This window comes from Delphinus delphis, chromosome 14 (assembly GCF_949987515.2).
Source record: "Delphinus delphis chromosome 14, mDelDel1.2, whole genome shotgun sequence".
NCBI lineage: Eukaryota > Metazoa > Chordata > Mammalia > Artiodactyla > Delphinidae > Delphinus > Delphinus delphis.
In genome coordinates, this window is record NC_082696.1 from 41,265,589 (window position 1) to 41,292,188 (window position 26,600).

Here is a 26,600-nt window from a genome sequence, read left to right on the forward strand (position 1 = left end):
TATCTTCTCTGGGAGAGGCCCTCCCAGAGACTGTCATGAAAAGTGAAGCAAAATTCTATCTCCTGGACACTGGAGTTTTGAGCCTGGAGCAAGAGATTGGACAACTGATAATCTGCTTAACGCTCTTCCCCCGATATCTTAACACAGGTTAACACACACACACACAGACACCTGACAGGAAGTCACACCATCACACAACTCCTAGGAGCAATGATCTTTCCTGACCTCAGCACTAACTTTATAAAATGTACATAGATTGTTTCTTCTCTCACTCAGTGACTTCGAGTAGACAGAGGTTATTCTGGTAAGAATGGATGCGGCTTATAAAACTGGAATATTAATTCAAGGAGACTAGGAGACCACTTACTGGTGTGTGGAACTGGCTTTGGTGATGAAGCAAATGCTCTTAGTAACCTGCGCTGTGTCCACTCAGCCCACCTTTGATTTTCGCTGCAGGAGTAGTGGATTTTCCTATGCATGCTGACAGAGTCCCATCCCAAGTGCCCTCTTCATCTCTCTGGCTTTCTTTTCCAAGTCTTTCTCTGAAGCAGTGGGAGCTTATACAGTGTGCAGGAAAAGCTCAAAATGTAAGGAAGAAATGCCCCCCAGGTATGCTTCAAACAACGGGGCATGGAAGCCAGGGGATAAATGCTTCAGCCTCCCATTCATTGGAGGAATAATTCTGAGGTGTATTCCACAAGGTTCTTCAGAGGATCCTCAGAAACTTGAGCTCTGTTCTCCTCAGTGGTAGTAGTTAGCTCAATAGCATAGCTTTCATTGACTTTATCCAGTCTTTCTTTTCCTTTCTTTCTTTCTTTCTTTCTTTCTTTCTTTCTTTCTTTCTTTCTTTCTTTCTTTCTTTCTTTCTTTCTTTCTTTCTTTTCTTTCTTTCTTTCTTCCCTTCCTTCCTTTATTTCTTTCCCCTTCCTCTCTTCCTTCCTTCCCTCCCTCCCTCCTTCCTTCCTTTCTTTCTTTCCCTCTTTCTTTCCCTTTCCCTTACTTCCTCCCTCCCTCCCTACCTTCCTCCCTTTCTTTCTTTCTTTTTACTGAGGTATAATTGACATACAACATCATATTACTTTCAGGTGTGCAACATGGTACACTATTTGTATATATTGCAACATGATCACCACAATAAGCCTAGTTAATGTCTGTCACCATGCATAGTTACAAATATTTTTCTTGTGATGAGAACTGTTGAGAATTACTCTCTTAGAAAAGTTCTTTTTTTTTACAGTGTAATAAACATAATTTATTTCATCAAAAATTACTGTATCATAGTAAACATGATTTATTTCACCATATGTTCTCGGGTATACCATGGGTTGTCCTGATAGTTGCATTTGGCTCTTCATACCTCAAGGAAACAGTAACACCCTGTAGGTTTCTGGATGATACCCAGGTCTTTCACTTTTCAGTTTAATTTACTGACCTTTTAAAATAATAACTTTTTACTCCTGTTCCACCTCATAGCAATTAATAGTTGATGAATGTTTAAGTGTACATAAAGTCAGGTGACATGACTCGCAAAACTTATCCTTATGAAGAGTTATTGAAATCTATCCAGGCTTTCTTTAAGCCCAGTAGTAGTTAATTCATAAATGTGAGATTTGGTGAGATATACCAGGTATATATACAATACTGATGATTATGGAATGGGATAGCTCAAGAAGATTCATATGAGGCCAAGAAAACTTGGGACATATATGTTTATAGAATGGATTCTTCAGGGAGATTGACCTTTATGAGGTTTCTATAGTTCTCCAACTCAAATTCTTTTCTTATTGCTTTTCTAACACCCTTACCTATAACAAAATACTCACTAGGGTTGTTAAGAGTTAAAGCTGGGTATGAAATGATAGATTTGGCTTATTTTACTGACTTGATGAGTACAGGAAAACTGTAAAAAAGACTTTGAGATAAAGAATATGCTATGCTTTTTAAAAAATATGTTAACTTATTCCAAGTATATTATAATAGAAGTCAGTAGGGGAAATAAGATTTGATATATAATTATTAGATTTTTCTACTGAGAATTAATATAATATGTAAAATTGGGTCATTCTATGTGCCTTTTTAAAAAAATACTTAACACCTAAGTGCTACTTGTATGTTTAAGATTCTTAGAGGTTTTTGGTTTGGTAGCAAGACAAAAATTCTTCTTTCACTTATTGTGTGTCAGAGATCTTGGAGAAACATGGACTTGAGAAGCCGATTTCATTTGTTAAAAACACTCAGTCTAGCTCAGAAGGGGCATGCAAGCTGATGGTTAGATTGACCAGGCGCACTGGTTGGAAGTAATAAACAAAATTAATTGAGAATTGTATATGATTAAAAAGAAGTACTGCTCTTTTTCTTTTTTTAACTTCTTTGGGTTATAATTGACCAAAAATATATTGCACACATTTAAAGTATAGAATCTGATGTTTTGCTATAGTTATGTACCTATGAAACCATCACCTCAGTCAAGATAATGAACATATCTGTCATTCCTAAAAGCTATGTCTTGCTCATTTATAATCCCCTCCCTCCTCCTGCTTCTCCCCTTCACAACCCCATCTCCTCCCCAGGCTACCACTGATCTATCTTCTGTCCCTACATATTACTTTGCATTTCCCAGAACTTTATGTGAATGGAGTCATGTAGTACACACTCTTTTTGGCTTCTTTCACTCAGCATAATTATTTTGTGATGCATTCATGTTGTATCATGGATCAATAGTTTCTTCTATTTTATTTCTCTCGGCAACTTTAAAACGTGTAATGCAAATAGTATTATTAAATGTAGTCGCCAAGCTGTATATTACATCTCCATGACTTATTTATTCTATAACTGGAAGTTTGTACCTTTTCACCACCTTCACCCATTTTGCCCACCCCTACCCCTCCCCTCTGGCAATCACCAATCTGTTCTTTGTATCTATTGGCTTGGTTATTTTATTTTATTTTTTTAGAATCTAAGTGAGATCATATGGTATTTGTCTTCCTATGTCTGACTTATTTTACTTAGCATAATGCCCTCGAGATCCATCCATGTTGTTACAAATAGCAAGATTTCATTCTTTTTTTGTGGCTGAATAGTATTACGTCACATTTTCTTTATCTGGTCATCATTTGATGGACACTTAGGTTGTTTCCATGTCTTGGCTAGCGTAAATAACGCTGCAGTGAACATAGGGTGCATATATCTTTTCGAGTTAGTATTTTTGTTTTCTTTGGATAAATACCCAGAAGTGGAATTGCTGGATCATATGGTAGTTCTATTTTTAAATTTTTGAGGAAATGCCATACTGTTTTCCACAGTGACTACACCAGTTTACATTCCCACTAACAATGCACAAGAGTTCCCTTTTCTCCACATCCTGGACAACATTTGTTATCTCTTGTTTTTCTGAAAATAGCCATCCTAAGAGGTGTAAGGTGATATCTCACTGTGGTTTTGATTTGCATTTCCCTGATGATTAGTGATGTTGAGCAACTTTTCATGTTGCTGTTTGCCACCTGCATGTCTTATTTGTAAAAACATCTATTCAGATCCTCTGCCCACTTTTAAAATTGAATTGGTTTGTTTTTGCTTTTTTTTTTTAACTTTTGAGTTGTATGAGCTTTTTTTAAAAATATATTTTGGATATTAACCCCTTATCAGATATATGATTAGTAAATATTTTCTCCCATTCACTGACTTTTTCATCTTCCTTCTCTCAATAAGCTTACTCACTTCCCTCCTATTTTCTGGAGTCATCCAGAAAATTAATTACCTAAACTCAAGTCCTTCAGGCTCGCTTTTGAGGGACCCCCAAACTAAGACAGTAATACCAGATATAACCCTAGAAAGCAGACCTCAGGATAGTATTCTGAAAATGATTTATTCACCAGTTAGATGGAAACAAAAACTCCATTGCTGGTGGTATTTGTAATGTCCATACCTCTGGCATAAATACCAAACTCTCAACTGTGGGGGATAGGATGTAGAAGAAGAGGGAGATTTGCTTATCCAGTATCTCTAATACTGGCATGAAAAGGGGCAATGGTATTTACACATGGAGTGAAATTGGATGGCTCTTGTAAACTGCCTTAGAAGCCTTGAAGAATGATTTAAAGGAAAAGAGAGATAAGTTCAGTCCAGCCAACTATCAACTCATGGCATTCTGTGAAAATCAGAGTCCTCCGTGACAGACAGTAAGGAGATCCTGTGGCAAAAGGGCAGGCTGTGCTGAAAGCCAGGTTCCGAATTTAATATTAAGAGTGACACAATGGCAAAGGAGAATGAACATGAGGGTCTCCCTGCTCAAGTGACAGCTTTGAGAGAGAAAGACCGGGACCCCAACACCTGGAATGTAGGCATCAGTGAGGACCTTAAACCCTGGATGCTCTTGAGTCATGGAGGCTGTAGAAGCCAGTCTCCTCCCAATGGCTAGAGGACAGCAGTCTCCCCTTGCCTCAAGAGGATAAACATCTCCCTGAGAGGAAGGACGTACAAGATGATGCCGTCCTCCTTGGGATCCCCTCCACTGACTCCTCCACTTGCTTTCAGATTGATAATGTGAGTCAGGACCTAGAATATGGTAAGAGGGAGGTACAGTCTCTGCTATGGGAAGAAATAACCATGAAAGCATTACAGTATCTGGTTAGTATGTACTGACAGGAATGAGGGAAAGATCTATGGGAATAGATTAAAAAGTGTTAAATTGAATAGTGAGTGGGATATAAGGGTCAATAGGGGAGAGTTTATTGGAAAATATAACATGACACAGGATTTAACATCCTTTCAATTGTCCCTGGAGCTTGTCCCAACACACTGCTAAGATGGTGCTTGGAAGCTTGGACAAGACAATGACTTAGAGATGCCAGAACTGCCATCAGAGTATAGAGGAACAGGTCAGAAGGCTCAAGGAGGTAGCATATTAGAATGAGCTTTTTATGTGAGACCCACTCTTTGACTATGTTTCCCAGAATACTCCCTTCACTAGGGCAATAAGAAATGCACTAGCATTTTTTAAAATCTCAGTGTCATTGTTGTCTATGAACCAGGGTTCATGGAATAAAAGGCTGCCACAGAATTGGGTTCCCTAGAGTCAATGGGATTGAAAAAATTCCATGATATTAAAGGCCAAGTAGCTGTACTTAAACATCAAAGGCATAATTACTATAATAGGCAATAAGATTAGAAGGGTAACCAGGGTGCCTGGACCCAGGGATTTGGAGTAATTGCTAATAGACCTTTATGTTCCTAGGGATAAGATAGATAGTCAGCCTGCAAAAGTATTACTTGACTTTCATATTCAGAAAAAATTAAAAGCAGGTGAGTAGCAGGCGAAGATCAGCAACCATAATAGAAAATCATAATCCTTTGTTGAGTTTCCATATCTGAGATAGTTCTCAGACCCAGACCCACTGCCTGAGGGGGAAGCCTGATCCCTCTTGAGGAAAGACCCTGAAACTCCATTATAAATAGATACATTAACTCTTCAGTTCTTCCCCTAAAAAAGCCTATGACCTTTTACCCAAACCTTTCAAGGGCTGTTAGATACAGCATTTAAGGTGACACTGATAACAGGGAACCTAAATGCCAACATGGCCCCGTCAGTAAAGTGGGAGCTTAAGGAGGTCAGGGGATAAATGGAGTCCTGGTACAAGGCATCTCCAGTAGGCTTGCAGGCCATCTTATGGTTACTCTCCCAATTTCCGAGTGCATAACTAGGATGGATATACTTAGTTATTGAACTTTGTATTCCTAACATTTAGAAAGAGGTACAGCACAAATTTGGTCCTTAATTTTGGAGGCAGCAGATACCACATGGGGTATACTGTTCCAAACCATTTATTGAGTGACTCAGAAATTTTCCAATTACAAGTAGGGTCCAAAGCAAGAGAAGACTCTATGGCAGCTTCAGGCAGTGGTACAAGCTTCCTTGTATCTAGGACTACGTGACCCTACAGATTCAGTGGTGCTAGAGATACTTAACAAAAGAGTGGCAACTCAGAGATCTGAGAATCTGAGTCAAGACATGACTATTGCTACAGGGAACCACCCAGTGTTTGAAAAACAGTTTCTGTTATATTCCAGGGTCCTAGTACAGACTGAAAACATGACCATGTGACATCAAGTGACTGCAACTGGAAATGTCAAAACATCTAAGTTACAAGGTGAGCTTGCACAGCAGCAATTCATCATATGATAGAAATGGTACATACAGGATGGGGCCTGAGAAAGTCCAGGAGGCACAAGTAAATTTTATAAACAGGTAGTCAGATTCTCATGTCACTATCCTCTGTTGCATCAGTGAGTCTCTATCAGTCCACATCCATGGCTTCGTGGGATGTTCCCTGTGACCAAGTGATAGAGGAAGAAAAAAATCAGAGCCTATTTTAAAGATGGCTTGGCTCAATACGTTGGTACAGGTGCAAATGGTCTGCTATTGCACTATACCCCATTCACAGGTAGCCCTAAAAGACAGTGATGAAGAGAAACTCTCACAGTGCTCAGAGCATGGAATAGGCACTGGGTGTATGGAGGAAGAACTAGCCTAACCTAAGGTTATATATGCTCTCTTGTGCAGTTGTGAATTATTAGGCTGATTTGTCAGAGGCCTAGAATGAGCAAGATCATAATATTTAGTATAAAGAGATTTGAGGAAAAGGCATATGTAAGTACCTAAAGGAATAGAAACAAATATGCACAGCTGTATGGCTCACACTAACGTCTATCATAAAGCATCTTTCACTGAGTAGGCTCTTAAAAACCACACAGACAGGATTCTCCTCAGGTAAATGTCAGCCAGCCTCTATTCTTTTTTTTAAATTAATTTTATTGGAGTATGGTTGCTTTACAATGTTGTGTTAGCCTCCACTGCAAAACAAAATGAATCAGCCATACGCATACAGATATCCCCTCCCTTTTGGACTTTCCTCCCATTTAGGTTAAGCCAGCTTCTTTTCTTGACATCTCAGTGCTAGTGCGATGAACCCATGAATATAGTAGCCTTATTGGCAGGTATAGAGACTATACATGGCCCTAATAGTATTGGCTGCTTCTCACCAAACTGACATAGCTACTGCTTCTGCAGAAGTTCTGACTTGTCAGCGACAAAGACCAGTACTAAGCATTGGGAAGGGTATCAATCCTCAAGGACACAGCCAAGCACTTAGTGGCGAGTTTGTTACATCAGATCTCCCCACCCCCACCCCACAGAGGAGGAAGCAGTTCATCCCTACCGGAAGCATCTCCTATTCTGGATATGTGCTTGGCTTCCTTGCTTATAGTGTATCTTTCAGGATTATTATCTGAAAGCTAAGGTTAGTTTGGGACAACATCCTGCATGGTTGAGAGTTGTCCTACAGGATGTGGTATATGCGTTTAGCCAATGACCGATATAGGGTGCTGGGTACCAACAGCTAAAATACATGAGTCTGGGAACCAAGGAGGGGAAGTAGGAATGGCTCCTCTCACCATCATACCCAGTAACAGAAATACTTGCAGAATTTGTGCTTCCTATTCCCATGTCCCTAGGCTTTATGACATTTTTAAGTCTTGGTTACTGCTAAAGGTGGGAGAAAGAAAATCACTTCTAGTAGGGGACATAGTAAGAGTCTCACAAAACCTATAGCTGTGACTACCACCGGTTCACTTTGGCTCTTTATTCCAGAAGATCAGCACTTAAAGAAAGGCCACTTTTTATACTGGTAGGGTAATTGATCCAATTATCATGAGCACCTAGGATTTTTGGTAAATAATGGAGAAAAGGAGGAGTCTTTCTAGATCGCAACAGATTCACTGGGATTCACCTTATCCTTCCATGCTTGGTGATAGCACTGCATGAAAAATTGTAGCAACCTCAGCCTGACATGGGCAAAGCTTAAACTCCTCAAGGTTGAAGGCCTGGGTCTCCCCACCAAGCAAATAACTTATATCAGCAGAAGTGTTTGCTAAGGGTAATAAGGAATGTAAAATGGGTGGTGGAGAAGGAACCTGATGAATGTGTTATGGCCTTTGGACCAGTTGCAGCAAGGGACATCTGCTTGCTACACTAACTCTCTTGCCTTAACTCCTTTTGAAAATTAGCAGCTGGCCGTGACCTTAAAGAACCGGTGGTAGAATGGACTTTACACACGGCAAAAAATGTATCTGAAAGGTGCAAGTCATAGGCTACAGCAGATAGTTTTGGCGTACTGTGCCACTTCCTTTGATTTCAGCTGCAGAGGTGCTGGACAGTTCCTACACAGGCCACGGTACCCAAGTGCCTGCTGCTAACTCACAGCTCTCTCCAAAGCCCCAGGAGCTAAACCCATACTGAATGACCAGACACACAGGGAAGTTAATTCCTCTGAGAGCCACCCTCAACCAATGAGTGAAGCGATATAGTGGATAAATATGTCAGCCTTCTGTCCCAGCAGGGAAAATTTTGATATGCATTCTACATGGTTCCTCAGAGAGTCCTTAGTGAGATTGAGTCCCAATTGATCAAAGTGGTAGTCAGATCAATAATGTATCTTCTAATGGCTTTTCCTTCTTATCTTTGTCAATTTCTCTGGCTCCCACAATCACCTACCAGGTAAATTACCTGATTCAGTCTCTGCTTTCAGAGAAACTCACACAAAGCAGGTTGATAAACCAGTTAGCTGCTGGTTGATCATGATGTTTATAGAAAAATTTGGCTTTGTTAATAAAGGAAAAACTAATAATATTTTTGGTGGATGAAGTCAACTAAAATTCAGAAACAAACAGTTATTAAACATTTGTTATGGATTGTGCCCTTTAGAAGGTATTCAATACTATTTTCAGTTGATTGATGTGACAGAGATTAGTTTTCTGAGCTCAAGGGGAAGGAAAAAAAATAACAAAGAGGTTAAAAAGAGAAGGAAGCACATAGCAAGACATCAATGAATGACAATCAAACTCATTTATGGTGCTGTCTACCAGCTTGTAGCCATCTGGATTTATCTGGACAGATTAGAAACCTGATTTAGGATTATACTGTGTACCATGCTTTGGGTGTGTTAAAAGGTGAAAGTGAAGGTTGGGACATGATTGATTTGTGGTATATCCAAATAAATGTAACAAAATTATGTTCTAAAAATACAAGGTAATTCACCATGTAATATGTGAGAAATATAAGAAACCCTCAAGATCATTTGGGCAATGTCTTTGCTATAAAGATGAAAAAAAAAAGAGGTAGCTTAGTGGCACAATCAGGGCTGGACTATCAGGATTCTGATACTCTTTCCAATTATACTTGGAGCCTTGCATTAAGAGAAGAGTGGTCATCTGAAAAATGTTTAACGCAAAATATTTTCTGTATTTGTGTGACGTCTTACACAGATCTACTGTGTTTATTGATTCCTCTGGAGTTCAGTTGCTGGTAGACAGTCTCTATTGATTCTGAGTTCCTTATGCAACTAAGCCTTGTTGCATGACCTTAGATTAAGTCCCATTCAAGTACTGAATGTTCCCAAGAGGCTTAACAATGTGATGCAGATGAGAACAAAAGGTTCCTTGGAGATCACCTGGCCAACCCCACTTGTCATGCATTTTTGTAGATATTTAATACCATTTTTTTTTCGTGGTACGCGGGCCTCTCACTGTTGTGGCCTCTCCCGTTGCGGAGCACAGGCTCCGGACGTGCAGGCTCAGCGGCCATGGCTCATGGGCCCAGCCGCTCCACAGCATGTGGGATCTTCCCGGACCGGGGCACGAACCCGTGTCCCCTGCATTGGCAGACGGACTCTCAACCACTGCGCCACCAGGGAAGCCCTTGAGCATCTTTTCATGTGCTTAGTGACCATTTGTATATATTCTTTGGAGAAATGTCTATTCAAGTCCTATTTTGCAGTTGTGTTGTTTTGTTATTGTTGAGTTATAGTTCTTCATAAGTTCTGGATATTAATCCCTTACCAGATATATAATTTGCAAATATTTTCTCTATGGGTTGCCTTTTGACCCTGTTGGTGAAGTCCTTTCATGCACAAAAGTTTTAAATTTTGATGAAGTCCAATTTACCTGTTCTTTCTTTTGTTGCCTGGGGTTTTGGTCCACTAAGTTTTGAGTATGCATCTTGATCCTCATTTTAAAAAAAATTTTACCATTTAAAAAATTTGAAGTATAGCTAATTTACAATGTTGTGTTAGTTTCAGGTATACAGCAAAGTGATTCAGTTATACATATATATAAAATACATACGAAATTCTTCTGAAAAATAATATATATATATATTTTTAGATTCTTTTCCATTATAGGTTATTACAAAATATCGAAGATAGTTCCTTGCACTATACAGTAGGTCCTTGTTGTTTACCTATTTTACATATAGTAGTGTGCATATGTTAATCCAAAACTCCTAATTTATCCCCTTCCCCCCACTATCCCCTTTGGGAACCATAAATTTGTTTTCTATGTCTGTGAGTCTGTTTCTGTTTCGTAAATAAGTTCATTTGTATCATTATTTTAGATTCCATATACAAGTGATATCATATGATATTTGTCTTTCTCTGTCTTACTTCACATAATATGATAATTTCTAGGTCCATCCATGTTGCTGCAAATGGCATTATTTCATTCTTTTTATGGTTGAGTAATATTCCATTCCAGTCCTCATTTTACTTCTTAACTTTAGGTACTGCTGCCTGGGGTTAATCTAGGTTTCCTGGAGCCTGAAGTATACACAATTTGGGAAGTTTAATGGAAAAATACAAAAAATGTTATCTTTATAAATTTTTACTAAATTTTATAATCATGGTATCACTCGTGAGGACACATCCTGGAAGGAATCACGTGAGCCTCATTAGCTTCATCATTAATTGGTCTTTACAGTGACCACTACCACTTTCTTCTTCCCTCCTCCCACCATTTCTAACAATTCAGAAAGTGTGTAGGGGATTTGCAAGCCTGTGCGACATCATTGCAAATATAAATCATAGTTGAAAGATCAGTGTATGGAAATATTAGCATAAGAAATGTCTAGTTAAAGAATACCAGAACAGAGATTCTCTGATAAACAGCTTTAAACTATTGTTTGGTAAACCAGAGAGAACTGGGGTTTAAAATATCTAGGTCATAATCTAGCTCTAACTGGTTTTTAAAATCTGTGCAACTCAACATTTCTAATCTTTAATATGTGTAAAATAAGAGACTTGAAGTTCTGTTCCAGCTCTAATCCTCACAATTATTTTTACTTCCAGCTCATTCCTCTACTTGCTTTCAGTGACTGTTCCCCTGCATCAGCCTCTACTCCTGCTGTGCCCAAATTCTGCATTAAAAGCCCACTTCTCAGGTATCATTCCCTTGGGCCTGATGCTTCCATCTATGGATTACAACTACTTCTCAAGGATAAGTTCTATCATGTCATGGATGACAACCCACCTAGACAGATGCTTCTTTTCACATACCGATGGCTTCTGGTCTTCTCACGTAAGCAATGCTTACCTTCTCTTGTTGTATTCAAATTTGATTACTCTTTTTTGTCTTTTTTTTTTAACATCTTTATTGGAGTATAATTGTTTTACAATGGTGTGTTAGTTTCTGCTTTATAACAAAGTGAATCAGCTATACATATACATATATCCCCATATCTCCTCCCTCTTGCGTCTCCCTCCCACCCTCCCTATCCCACCCCTCTAGGTGGTCACAGAGCATGGTGCTGATCTCCCTGTGCTAAATGTGATTACTCTTATTACCTCTCCTATTCTATATTCAATTGCAACTGAAATCTCCACTTAGGCGTTCCACAGGCATCTCAAAGATAACACGTTCTACCTTGAACTTATCACCTTCCCCCACCTCTTCCTCCTTCTCCAGTCCCTGTCTCAGGGGGAGCCCCTGACTACTCTCTCCTCCTCAGCCCCAGTGTCCTTTCTATTTTAACTTATGGTTGTTTCAGATCCATCCATTTCTTTTATTCTCACTGCCATATTTTAGGTCACTGGTCCATCCTCTCTTACCTGAGTAAGTGCAATAGCCTCCCAGCTAACTAGTCTCCATGTCTACAAAGTTGCCCATGTAACCCATTTTCCACAGTCACAAGAGTTAACGTTACTAAACTGTGAATGTGATTATTTCAGTCACCTACTTAAAGCCCTTCAGTGGGTCTTTATTGCCTTTAGAATAAAGTCCCAACCTCTTTATCAAGGCAAATAAGTTCTCCTTCCCGAATAATCTTGCTACATACTCTGCCTCATATTTCGACATCCCATCAAACCCTTTGCTTCAGCCATATCATACCACTTGCTGTTCCCTAAATGGGTTATGCTGTCCCTCATCCCCAGGGCTTTGCCCTTGCTGTCCTCAGAGCCAGCAGTCCACATCTACTATCTCTCGTAATCCGAAGAACTCATCCTTCAGGAGTCCATTCAGACAGGACCTTTTCACGTGTGTGAAGCCTTCTCAACACTCCAAGGCTGGGTTAAGGGCCCCTCTTGTGAGTTCCTTTAATTAACACTTACCACACTGTATTGCACCTTATTACTTGTCTGTCTTTCCCACTAGACTGCTAACAGAGACTGATTCTTAGTCATCACTGCAGCCTCAGCACCTGGCACACAATAGGCTTTTGAGAAATATTTCTGCATAAACCATCTCACGGGAGATACAGGTGCTAAACAAAGATTTCTTGCCTAACTAGCTTTTCCTCTTTTCTCTCTTATTGCACAACTTCTTTACTGAATTTTTAAAAAGTGTGATTCTGAGTGATGGGATTATGAGTGTATTATATTAGACTTTATATTTCTATGTATCATTCATAATTAAATAGAATTCTGTATCAGATGACCTGTTTTAGCCCACTGTGGTCAGGTAGAACTATCTGATTCATGGAATGACACTGGGTGTCTATTGAGCAGAGTATTTAGGAAAAGGCTCCTCCTGGGCTATGCTGTATAGCAATGGCAGGAACTCTTGTGATGGGGTTCAGAGTGAACTACTAGTGGACCAGAGTTGCAACCTTTAACTCCCAAGTTAGACCGGGAAGGGGCTGATAACACTCTGCAGAGGATGCACTTGAGGGATGAACAAGATTGGTGACTCAGTTGAGGCTACATGTTGGTCTTATTTCCAGTCCTATATTCTTTCCACTATATCATAGAGACAAAAAGAAAAAACACCTTCTTTGCCCTAGCAAAAGTTAGCTATAAAAATCTAGGGAAACTTAGGAGCATTTGGAGCACACACACTTCTGCATAGAATATAAAGGACACGAGGGTTCTAAAATGATTGTGAATATTCCATGCCTAGAATTTGATGAAATAACTCACCTTCTAATTCTCTTTAATTTCATTTAATCATTAGAGCTTAAGAAGGGAGCAAAATTTGCATGGTATTTGTTTCTGGCCATCTGCTCCATTCAGGACCTTGGAACTAGACAACTTATTTTCTGAAAGTTCTGTTAGAGGGAAGGCTGAGTACTTAGCATCTGGGAAAAGAGGTAGCCAATTTCAAAATTCCTTTCTGGAATTCCAGCAGTTCCAGAAGTATTTCAAGATCCTATTTGACCTTCATCTTGTAGGTTTAGATTTTGTCACAAATACTTTAATATGGCCCCCAATCGGATTTGTTAATAATATCAGATTTATATGGTGGTTAGTTGCATGCTAAAGAGAAATTACATATTATAACAGGAGAGGATTCAGACAATGCTCTAAAATGACTGATTTACTTCAACAGAGGACAGTACGTTAAAAAAAATTATTTGACCTGCAGAAGTAGAGATGTTAGGAGAAAATTAGTAGGAAATAACACATTTAGTAAGGTGAAAATGCACAAGTAATGACACATTTTAGCCCAGCTCCAAATCCTTAAGGACATCTTGTTCAGCTTCTGTTTTCCCCTTTACTTGCAGCCAAGTAGATTTCATATATAATTGTCTGGGGCTCCATTAGACTGGGAAGAAGTAGTGGTGCAATGCTATACCAATTGACTGATGAAATGTGTTCTCTCCACATAGACACTTGGTGTTGAATGAGGGACCAGTGCCTGGCACGTAGTCGGTCAGCCTAAGACACTCTTAACAATCATGTTTGTGTGAGTTTGAAAGGAAGGTTCTGGGTAGGGGGTATCGGATTCCCCGCGACTTCATTACGCACGTCTCCGGTGCTGAGGCCATTGTTGGGAGGGAGCGGGATGTGAGTTTGCCGCTTTTCTTGGGGAAGAGCCACTTGGGCCCCGCGCACGCGATGATGCACGTGGAAAGGCTCGGTAAATCGGCACGCGCTCTACACACCGAAGGTGACCACGGCCCAGTTTTTTCTGGCACGCGCGGCACACGGGGCTTACCACGAGCCGGCCGGAGCTCGGGGCTCCCCGCCGCAGTGGTAGACACTGGCTGCGAGCCCCGCAAGAGGAACCCGTGCCGGTTGCCGGGCTGCGGGGCAGGCGACGGCGCGGGGCGGAGCTTGGCTGCGGGGAAATGACGTCGCCACCCCGCGCGCTCCGCGAGCCCTGGTAACGGCGGCTCCGCGGCTCCCGCGTCCTCCTCCAGGTCCCCGCCTCCCCCCGCAGCAGCCCGCCCAGTCTCCTCCTCCCTCCGCACCTCCCTAGGCGGCTGTCCCTCTGGGTGTCGGGTGGGAGCGGGACCTGCGGGGCCACGCTGCCCACGTCTCCCCTCGCCAGGCGCGAGCTGAAGAGAGGGTGAGAGCGGATAGGGCCCGGGGCCGCCGCCGCACCCTGGGCATCTGCCCCGCGCCGGTGTCACCCGCAGCTTCGGGCCGGCGGGGCAGCCCCGTCCCTGGACGGCGGTGACTCGGGGTTCGCGGGCGGGGTGGCGCGGGCGGCCGCGGCTGGCGGGCACCGGGTGTCGGGTCCGGAAGCGGCCGCCCCGGCTCCTGCGCCCCCGTCGCCGTTGCTCGGCGGGCCGCACCCCGAGTGCGGGCACCGGTGCCCCGGCCGGGGTCTGCTGGGAAGATGGCGACCCCGGGCATGAGCTGGCAGCAGCACTATTACGGCGGCTCGGCGGCTGGGGCGGCCAAATTCGCGCCCTCGCCGGCCGCCGCGCAGCAGGCGGGGCACTGCATGGACTACAGCCAGGACTTGCACCTGAAAATGAGCAAGAAAATCGCCCAGCTCACCAAGGTAAGGGAGCGGCTGCGGGGTGGGCACTGCGGAGACGCCGCGCGGGGCCCACCTGCCCGGTTGGGAGACTGCGCGCCCTGCGCCCGGGGCGAGTTGAAAGGGGGCTGTTTTGGGGAAGCAACAGCCAGAGGCTTACCTCCTGTAACCGTTCAAACTTTGGAGCAACGCCGGTGACGTTAATTTAAACTAAATTAAACCCGACAGCAAAGCTGGGTTTATGGGACTTGCCCCCCGCTACCCTTTTGGGGTAAGCCAGCACAGAACAAATTAGGATTTACTTCTTTTACGGCACAATAATAAATCACTTTAGTTTTGCTCTCGTGCATCTGCCAAGGCTCCACGAGGCTTTACTGTAACTGTATAAAGTACAGTACCGTATTTACCCAATATGATCCGGAGTCTTCTTCGAATTCCATCAGTATCTTTCATTGGTTACGTAGTTAAGGGGAGAATAAATCCTGCTGAGCGATGTAGGAGGATAAAACATACCTAGCGTGCCATTTTCAGGATGTAATGAGTCATTCCTTATACTGACAGAATGTCAAACAAGGCTTTTTAGATGAATCATGTGTCTGCATTTACTTAAATGTTTCAGTCTATCAGAAGATAATTGTCAAAGGGCAAATACGCCCGCAGATTTGGCCAATTGTAGTTTAGAATCGTCTTTGGATGGTGAGCTTTTTTTTCTGCTTAAGGAAATGTTGATAATGAGAAACAGTTGGTATCTGTGAAGCAAGAGCAACTTAGATCAATTACATTGCTCTCTTTAGAGCTCAGGAGCAATCTTTCAATACCCATTACGTGAGAAGTGATTCGTGGTTTCTGAAAGCTAGTAGAAGTGATAGACCTTGTTTAAGTAGAGTTGGCTAACCACTTGTTAGGAGTGTTGGTATGTGAAGAGAGGCTGGCATTGTGGGGTTTGCTACTAGATAACCTCTGAAGTCCGACTCTTTCAACTTCAAGCAATTTTGCTTGTTGGTGTTTGGTTTTTGTTTTATGTCAGCACTGTCTCAGAGGTTGCTACGTGTCCAGTTTTTACTTTTTCTCTTTTGACTGAGGGTCCCCAAATTCAGAGAAAGGAAGGCCCAAGAAGGAACAGTAGTATACCATCAGAGCATTTACACATTTGGGAGCTAAAAGCCAGGCTTTCTGAGATCATGTTTGGTCTTTAGAATACTGATGTCCAGAATGAAGCACATGTATATTTATTTGTTCTGATATTCTCTTATATTGTGTCCAAAACATCCATTATTTTTGTTTTAGGTTGTAACCCTCTAGGGCCCTGCTGTAAGTCATAGAAACACTCAGTAAGCTGGTAGTGGAACTGTGTACAGTGTAACAAATGAAGTTTCTTTTTTCTCCAGCAAACTACTTTTCTTTTTACTTATACTTTTTCAATTTCCTGTTCTTTTATCAGAAAAAAAAATCACAACTGTGAAATGTTGGAGTACTACTAGAAGTTGCAATCACTTTCTTTACACTACCCACCTCAAACCTAACAAAGCAGGAGGCTGCCCTCTTGCCAGCGCTCTCATCACGGCTTGAGTGCTATATCTAATCTTTCCTGAGTATTACTGGACTCTGATTTAGTGTTTATAGTTACAGTCTCTAAACACTCATGCCACCCTCTCTGCTAAGTGCCTCAGACATTTAATCTCACACTAGAGTTTCTCAGCCTCGACGCTACTGACATTTTAGACTGAATAATTCCTTGTTGGGAGTGGGCAGGGCTGCCCTGTGCACTATAGGATGTTTAGCACCATCCCTGGTGCTACCTAGCAGCTTCTACTTGTAGTCCCCACATGCACACACAGTAGTGACAATACACATGTCTCCAGGCCAATTTATGTTGCCAAATGTTCCCAGGGGAGGGACGGGCAGGTGGAGAACCGCTGATTAACACTGAAATATCCCACCCCGTCTCTTAACCTCTGTTACTAAGACAATGCAGGAGACTGGAACAGTCTGATAATAGGGCTGTGTTTCAGCCAACACCCTTCAGTTTCTGAAACATACAATAAGACCTGCTTGCTTTAGGTACCAACTTGGAAACTGTCAATTTTATAGTCACATATACTTATGGTAAATACCATAAGAATGATATCATGGGTAATATATTGACTGATAGAAATTTTACTGCTATCTGCTTTATAGAGTTTTCACTCATGAAGAGTTTATTAATAAATTCACACCAGTAGAGGTTTGTTAATAGAACTATGTTTGGAGCTTGGCAATAGCTTGTATTTCAAAATTAGACATTATAAAGGTAACCATTAAAATAAGATTTTATTTCTTTTGGAAATGAGTCAGCAGAACTCACCTCTTCAATGTTATTGTTAGCATGGCTTGGGAATCTGACACACTGTCTTGAGTTAAGACTCCTGCTCTACCATTTTTTTTTTTTTTTTTTTTTTTGCTGTACGCAGGCCTCTCACTGTTGTGGCCTCTCCCGTTGCGGAGCACAGGCTCCGGACCCACAGGCTCAGCGGCCATGGCTCACGGGCCCAGCCGCTCCGCGGCATGTGGGATCTTCCTGGACCGGGGCACGAACCCGTGTCCCCTGCATCGGCAGGCGGACTCTCAACCACTGCGCCACTAGGGAAGCCCCAGTTGTTGCACTTTTGATATAGTTTAGTCCAGTTATCACGTACGGATGTAACTAGTATAAGATTGGGTATAAGGTTGCAAAGAGCAGGAACAGTTGCTTTGTGTTCTCTGTGCTTAGCATCAAACCATTCTTAAAAGTCTTCTTTTAATACCAAACCTATGTGTCTCCTCCCAAGAACTGCCCTGACCAACCTGGGCCTTTTTGGGTTTGCCTTACTCTGAATTACTGTAACATTTATTGTCTGTACTTCTTATTTGATACTTAATAATACACATTTGCACACTATTTATTGTGTTTATAAATATACTTTGTTTCTCTAATTTGGCTGTAAGTTCCTCAGCTGTAGAGACTATATATTTCATGTAACCTTAATATGAATGTTTTGCACGTAGTGTTTTAAAAGCTTAATAAATATTTATTGAAGATAATGATGTACCACGTAATTTTGTTATATAGTAGAGTAAGTCAGTAAATATTTTTGAGGAGTTGTATCTGCTACTCTTCTGGATTAATGCTAGATCATTTCAGCTGAGTTAAATTACTCTTAAATATTTAAATATTTGGCTTCCCCTTAAACTGCTTCAAAAAGCTATATATTATTTTATTATTTTTGATGCAAAAATAAAAACATAAAGCACTTTGTCTAAAATATAAATATTATTTATCATTTCAAAAGGAAGGTAATTTATATGCCAGATTCTTAGCAAATATGCAAAAATAGTCTTTTGATCATTTAACATTAACTCTGCTTTTACTATATTCAAAACCTGAATGTGTTTATATAATACCAAAACCAGTGAAATTTTCAAACAATTCTGTTTTCTCTATGTTAACTTCAACTGAGTTCTCACTAGTTGGTTTGTTTGAATTACCTAAATACTGTTTCATAATAATATTTAGTTTTGGTTATGACTTGGACTGTTTCAGCTTGGCATATGCCAAACGTGGCATCTTTTTTTCCCTTCTTTGTTACATTGCAGCTTTGTCATTCTATTATGCAGCAGCTTAGGTGTAGGTGTAATCTTTTGGTCATAGCTGAGTGGTTTGAGTTAATTTCCTGTGTTTTACTAATGGACACAAAAGCATGATATGCTATTAATCAGTTGTCTAAAAGCTTATAAATCGACTGCCTTTAGAGTTAAAAGGTTTAGAGCTGGAAGAAACCATAGATTCTTACCAGCCTAACCCTCTCATTTTACAGGTATGGAAGTTGAGGGTATAAAGTCATTTGAAGACTATATAGCTTGTCACTGGCAGATCTTGGATTCGAACCCAGGTCTCTGGAATGGTCTAGGAGAGGGGCAGCCATACAAGCAGGTGTCTTTTTGCTGTGTATGCCTTCCTTCTAACTAATATTACCCACTCAGCTCCTAAGAGGCCATGGGGTTTTTTCCCCATGTTGGAACTGTTTTGCTTACCATTTGAATCACAGACCTGATGAGAGTGAAACCCGCCTGCCTCTTCCATACACTGCACAGTTTCTGGATATGTGGGTTGTACAGTTTGTGACTGTGGCTTTGGTAGATTTGTAACAGCTATTTTTTTTATATTCTCAGATAAATGTCATAATATTTTCATGTTTTTATTAACAGTTTCAGTCGTTCCAGACTTTAAAAATTCTTTAATTAGGTTGATTTAGATACTGTCATACTTGGTGTCCAAGTTACTACTATGTGGTTATTTTAATTATTTTTCTTTTGACTGCTTGCTTTCTTAATTGGATTGTTGCTTAAGTCCCATTTCTGAGGGCAGTATGTTGGAAGTTTTCCAATTTTTCTCCCTCTGACCCCTCTCTGTCTTATTTGTTTATGAAAATCTTGTGCTGTCTTCTAAATTGTCAACCTCTAAAAAAGTAGTATGAAGGATAATGGTTCAGCAAAATTTGATTGAAACAATTTATTTATTTTAATTAATAAGTAAATTTCTATGCTTTCTTAAAATTATGAGTATTTCTGAAATTTTCGTATCTTAAATTTGAGATGAGAATGGAGTAACCTGGGTCTGTAAAGCCAGTTAACTTCCAAATGACAATAGGAGGTAATGGGGGTGGGGTAAGAGTGGTAAAGTACTGTTATTCTGCCCTTTCAATTTATGTTATGAGATTAAAAACCTCTTTTATCTGTGAGCAAATAAACTTGAATATTATGCCATGAAAATGGGATTGATGTGAATAATAGAAATTCTTTTTTTTTTTTTTTTTTGCGGTACGCGGGCCTCTCACTGTTGTGGCCCCTCCCGTTGCGGAGCACAGGCTCCGGACGTGTAGGCTCAGCGGCCATGGCTCACGGGCCCAGCCGCTCCGCTGGGAGCGGCACGTGGGATCTTCCCGGACCGGGGCACGAACCCCTGTCCCCTGCATCGGCAGGCAGACTCTCAACCACTGCGCCACCAGGGAAGCCCAATAATAGAAATTCTTAATTCCATATTTGTTTTTTCATCGGAGAAAGTTTCTATCCTTCAGGCTACTTTTGAATGAAAACAACAGTGAGTCTATTGGAACTGGTGTCCCCCATCCCTTTTGGGAGACAAACACCTGAGGAGAGATGGGAGAAAATTGCTAACTGAATTCAGTGTTTGTTTTTTTTTAAATAAAAACTTTTATAAATATGTGGGGAAAATACAACTTTCAGGTGTGCTCTGAGCCATAAAGTTTTTTTTTTTTTTTACTTTAACTCCATAACTTAACGGTCCTTTAAAATATTTTGGAAAATAGTCTCTGACTGTCAATCAATTAATATATAGAAATGAATTTTGGAAACACCAATCTTTGCAGGTTGAGGATCACCAGTTATTGTCAGTTAAGTTTGGTATACTTAACATTTGAGACCAGAGCAAATATTTTAGAAAATAAACCTTTTATTTTTAGCTTTCTATTAAACCACAGCAGTGAGTACTGTCATTTGTAGGCCTCAAACTTATTTCATTAATGATTACATCTTTCTTTCCTACCAAAACTTTAACAAGAATGTATAAAAAGTGGTGAAGTTGAATATGTGAAAAATTTTTGTTCTATATCTTTTATTACTGTCATTTTGAGATATAAAGGGAGGCTGAGACTACCAAAGGACCTATAGTGGATGGAAAAACAAGACTTAGTGATTAACCATAATACTTGGGATTCGGATAATAGACTCAGCTACGCGGTAACACCTTATTTATTATAAGGGAGATAGTATTTTAATGACTTTTAAAAATTACTAATCTGTACTTCTTTATATGTACATCTCTGTTTTGAGGTTTAAGAAGGTTTGAAAATAAAATGTTGGTTCATAAAGTGCATTACTAATATTTAAATTATCAATAAAATTGCTAATTTTAGTAAAATATAAAGATAAATCCCTATTCAAAATTGTTGGATAATGAATTATTTCAGTTAACAAGAAGTTAACCATAGGGATTAATGATTTTCTGCCTTCCAAAATAATATACTTACATTCAAGTCATACCATTCATAAATTATGTAGAGTCCTTTATCACTTCCAGGTCCTTGTTGATGATCAGTATATTTACAGATTAGGCCAGACATATACCAGTCCTTTGCCAAATGCTGAAACTTTATTTGTGAATAAATTGTTATTTTCTTTTTTTTTGCGGTACACTGGCCTCTCACTGTTGTGGCCTCTCCCGTTGCGGAGCACAGGCTCCGGACGCGCAGGCTCAGCGGCCATGGCTCACGGGCCCAGCCGCTCCGCGGCATGTGGGATCTTCCCAGACCAGGGCACGAACCCATGTCCCCTGCATCGGCAGGCGGACTCTCAACCACTGCGCCACCAGGGAAGCCCTACTTTCATTTTTTATTTGACATGTCTCTCTTCCTTATAAAATGAAGTGCGGAGTTTGGATAGTTACATACTCTAGATATTGGGCTTTCCGGTTGGAAAGATTTTGTTTATTCTGCTAAATGTGTGTCTGAGTGTTCACAGGTATTTGCATTTTGCATCCTGTTTCTCCTTAAGCACAGTCTTAACAGAATCTCATTTCTTTCAGAAAACATTTCATAACCAAAACACTAAATAGTATTCTATTCATTTTTTTTCTTTTCAAAATTTTTATTGGAGTATAGTTGACTTACAGTGTTGTGTTACTTTCAGGTGTGGTGTACAGCAGAGTGAATCTGTTATACATATATATATATATATCGCCACTCTTTTTTAGATTCTTTTCCTTTATAGGCCATTACAGAGTATCAAGTAGAGTTCCCTGTGCTATTCAGTAGGTTCTTATTAGTTATCAGTTTTATATATAGTACTATGTATATGTCAATCCCAGTAACCCAATTTATCCCTCCTCCCCCCTTGCCCCCTGTCTATTCTTATATCTTTTGCCTAGTGAAGCACTATGTAGACAAAATACAAGTAATTTTGAGAGGAAGTTGTGTATTCGTGTATGTTTAATATAATGATCTACTCAGAGCAACAAGAGAAGATATACTTAAATATGACTAAAATAGAGCATGTAGATCTAAAAGGTTGGTAAACTTTTGTTGACTGTCTAGTCCTTGAAAGTTACTGTGCTGGGCACTATTAATTAATACTATCAATTTATAGTACCGTTTTTAGCCTATATATTTAGCCTATATATTTTTCTCATTTTTTTCTATAGACTTTTTTTAACAGCACGTTCTTATTAGTCATCAACTTTATACACATCAGTGTATACATGTCAATCCCAATCGCCCAATTCATCACACCACCATCCCCACCCGATCACAGCTTTCCCCCCTTGCTGTCCATACGTATTTTCTCTACTTCTGTGTCTCAATTTCTGCTCTGCAAACCGGTTCATCTGTACCATTTTTCTAGGTTCCACATATATGAGTTAATATACGATATTTGGTTTTCTCTTTCTGATTTATGTCACTCTGTATGACAGTCTCTAGATCCATCCACATCTCAGCAAATGACCCAATTTCATTCCTTTTTATGACAGAGAAATATTCCATTGTATATATGTACCACATCTTCTTTATCCATTCATCTGTCGATGAGCATTTAGGTTGCTTCCATGACCTGACTATTGTAAATAGTGCTGCAATGAACATTGGGGTGCATGTGTCTTTCTGAATTATGGTTTTCTCTGGTTATATGCCCAGTAGTGGGATTGCTGGATCATATGGTAATTCTATTTTTAGTTTTTTAAGGAACCTCCATACTGTTCTCCATAGTGGCTGTATCAATTTACATTCCCACCAACAGTGCAAGAGGGTTCCCTTTTCTCCACACCCTTCCCAGCATTTGTTGTTTGTAGATGTTCTGATGATGCCCATTCTAACTGGTGTGAGGTGATACCTCATTGTAGTTTTGATTTGCATTTGTCTAATAATTAGTGATGTTGAGCAGCTTTTCATGTGCCTCTTGGCCATCTGTATGTCTTCTTTGGAGAAATGTCTGTTTAGGTCGTCTCCCCATTTTTGGATTGGGTTGTTTGTTTTTTTAATATTGAGCTGCATGAGTTGTTTATATATTTTGGAGATTAATCCTTTGTCCATTGATTCGTTTGCAAATATTTTCGCCCATTCTGAGGGTTATCTTTTTGTCTTATTTATGGTGTCCTTTGCTGTGCAAAAGCTGTGAAGTTTCATTAGGTCTCATTTTAAAATTTTTGTTTTTATTTCCATTACTCTAGGAAGTGGATCAAAAAAGATCTTGCTGTGATTTATGTCAAAGAGGTTTCCTCCTAGTTTCTTCTAAGAGTTTTATAATGTCCGGTCTTACATTTAGGTCTCGAATCCATTTTGATTTTATTTTTGTGTATGGTGTTAGGGAGTGTTCTAATTTCATTGTTTTACATGTAGTTGTCCAGTTTTCCCAGCACCACATATTGAAAAGACTGTCTTTTCTTCATTGTATATCCTTGCCTCCTTTGTCATAGATTAATTGACCATATGTGTGTGGGTTTATCTCTGGGCTTTCTATCTTGTTACATTGATCTATATTTCTGTTTTTGTGCCAGTACCATATTGTCTTGATTACTGTAGATTTGTAGTATAGTCTGAAGTCAGGGAGTCTGATTCCTCCAGCTCCGCTTTTTTCCCTCAAGACTGCTTTGGCTATTCGGGGTCTTTTGTGTCTCTATACAAATTTTAAGATTTTTTGTTCTAGTTCTGTAAAAAATGCCATTGGTAATTTGATAGGGATTGCACTAAATCTGTAGATTGCTTTGGGTAGTAGAGTCATTTTCACAATATTGATTCTTACAATCCAAGAACATGGTATATCTCTCCATCTTTTGGTATCATCTTTAATTTCTTTCGTCAGTGTCTTATAGTTTTCTGCATACAGGTCTTTTGTCTCCTTAGGTAGGTTTATTCCTAGGTATTTTATTCTTTTTGTTGCAATCATAAATGGGAGTGTTTCCTTAATTTTTCTTTCAGATTTTTCATCATTAGTATATAGGAATGCAAGAGATTTCTATGCATTAATTTTGTATCCTGCAACTTTACCAAGTTGATTGATTAGCTCTAGTAGTTTTCTGGTGGCATCTTTAGGATTCTCTATGTATAGTATCATGTCATCTGCAAACAGTGACAGTTTCACTTCTTTTCCAGTTTGTATTCCTTTTATTTCTTTTTCTTCTCTGATTGCTGTGGCTAGGACTTCCAAAACTATGTTGAATAATAGTGGAGAGAGTGGACATCCTTGTCTTGTTCCTGATCTTAGAGGAAATGCTTTCAGTTTTTCACCATTGAGAATGATGTTTGCTGTGGGTTTGTCATATATGGCCTTTATTATGTTGAGGTAGGTTCCCTCTGTGCCCACTTTCTGGAGAGTTTTTATCATAAATGGGTGTTGAATTTTCTCAAAAGCTTTTTCTGCATCGATTGAGATGATCGTGTGGCTTTTATTCTTCAATTTGTTAATATGATGTATCACATTGATTGATTTGCGTATATTGAGGAATCCTTGCATCCCTGGGAGAAATCCCACTTGTTCACGGTATATGATCCTTTTAATGTGTTCTTGGATTCTGTTTGCTAGTATTTTGTGGAGGATTTTTGTATTTATATTCATCAGTGATATTGGTCTGTAATTTTCTTTTTTTGTAGTGTCTTTGTCTGGTTTTGGTATCAGGGTGATGGTGGCCTCATAGAATGAGTTTGGGAGTGTTCCTTCCTCTGTAGTTTTTTGGAAGAGTTTGAGAAGGATGGTTGTTAGCTCTTGTCTAAATGTTTGATAGAATTCACCTGTGAAGCCATCTGGTCCTGGACTTCTGTTTGTTGGAAGATTTTTTGTTTGTTTGTTTGTTTTGCGGTACGCGGGCGTCTCACTGCTGTGGCCTCTCCCGTTGTGGAGCACAGGCTCTGGATGCGCAGGCTCAGCGGCCATGGCTCACGGGCCCAGCCGCTCCGCGGCATGTGGGATCTTCCCGGACCGGGGCACGAACCCGTGTCCCCTGCATCGGCAGGCGGACTCTCAACCACTGTGCCACCAGGGAAGCCCTGTTGGAAGATTTTTAATCACAGTTTCAATTTCATTACTTGTGATTGGTCTATTCATATTTTCTATTTCTTCCTGGTTCAGTCTTGGAAAGTTATACCTTTCTAAGAATTTGTCCATTTCTTCCAGGTTGTCCATTTTATTGGCAGAGTTGCTTGTAGTAGTCTCTTAGGATGATCTGTATTTCTGCGGTGTCTGTTGTAACTTCTCCTTTTTCATTTCTAATTTTATTGATTTGAGTCCTCTCCCTCTTCTGCTTGATGAGTCTGGCTAATGGTTTATCAATTTTGTTTATCTTCTCAAAGAACCAGCTTTTAGTTTTATTGATCTTTGCTATTGTTTTCTTTGTTTCTATTTCATTTATTTCTGCTCTGATCTTTATGATTTCTTTCCTTCTGCTAACTTTGGGTTTTGTTTGTTCTTCTTTCTCTAGTTCCTTTAGGTGTAAGGTTAGATTGTTTATTTGAGATTTTTCTTGTTTCTTGAGGTAGGCTTGTAGAGCTATAAACTTCCCTCTTAGAACTGCTTTTGCTGCATCCCATAGGTTTTGGATTGTCGTGTTTTCATTGTTATTTGTTTCTAGATATTTTTTGATTTCCTCTTTGATTTCTTCAGTGATCTCTTGGTTATTTAGTAACGTATTGTTTAGCCTCCACGTGTTTGTGTTTTTTACATTTTTTTCCCCTGTAATTCATTACTGATTTCATAGTGTTGTGGTCAGAAAAGATGCTTGATATGATTTCAGTTTTCTTAAATTTACTTGGGCTTGATTTGTGAACCAAGGTGTGATCTATCCCAGAGAATGTTTCGTGCGCACTTGAGAAGAAAGTGTAATCTGCTGTTTTTTGGATGGAATGTCCTATAAATACCAATTAAATCTATCTAGTCTGTTGTGTCATTTAAAGCTTGTGTTTCCTTATTAATTTTCTGTTTGGATGATCTGTCCATTGGTGTAAGTGAGGTGTTGAAGTCCCCCACTAGTATTGTGTTACTGTCGATTTCCTCTTTTATAGCTGTTAGCCTCTTTTATAGCTGTTGCCTTATGTATTGCAGTGCTCCTTTGTTGGGTGCGTGTATATTTATAATTGTTATGTCTTCTTCTTGGATTGATGCCTTGATCATTATGTAGTGTCCTTCCTTGTCTCTTGTAACATTCTTTATTTTAAAGTCTATTTTGTCTGATATGAGAATTGCTACTCCAGCTTTCTTTTGATTTCCATTTGCATGAAATATCTTTTTCCATCCCCTCACTTTCAGTCTGTATGTGTCCCTAGGTCTGAAGTGGGTCTCTTGTAGACAGCATATACATGGGTCTTGTTTTTGTATCCATTCATAAAGCCTGTGTCTTTTGGTTAGAGAATTTAATCCATTCACATTTAAGGTAATTGTCGATATGTATTTCCTATGACCATTTTCTTAATTGTTTTGGGTTTGTTTTTGTAGGTCCTTTTCTTCTCTTGTGTTTCCTCCCACTTAGAGAAGTTCCTTTAGCATTTGTTGTA

At 39.9% G+C, this 26,600-nt stretch overlaps 1 protein-coding gene across 1 annotated transcript in view; it reads left to right on the top strand.

Annotated features, from left to right (window-relative positions):
* Nucleotides 1–26,600, top strand: part of FAM184A (family with sequence similarity 184 member A) — a 153,062-nt gene that overhangs the window by 17,270 nt on the left and 109,192 nt on the right. The window contains exons 2-3 of the mRNA XM_060030033.1: nucleotides 6,067–6,146; nucleotides 11,175–11,403. Of these exons, the coding sequence (XP_059886016.1) occupies nucleotides 11,287–11,403 (117 nt within the window). The 5' untranslated portion in view covers nucleotides 6,067–6,146; nucleotides 11,175–11,286. The remainder of the gene's footprint in view (nucleotides 1–6,066; nucleotides 6,147–11,174; nucleotides 11,404–26,600) is intronic.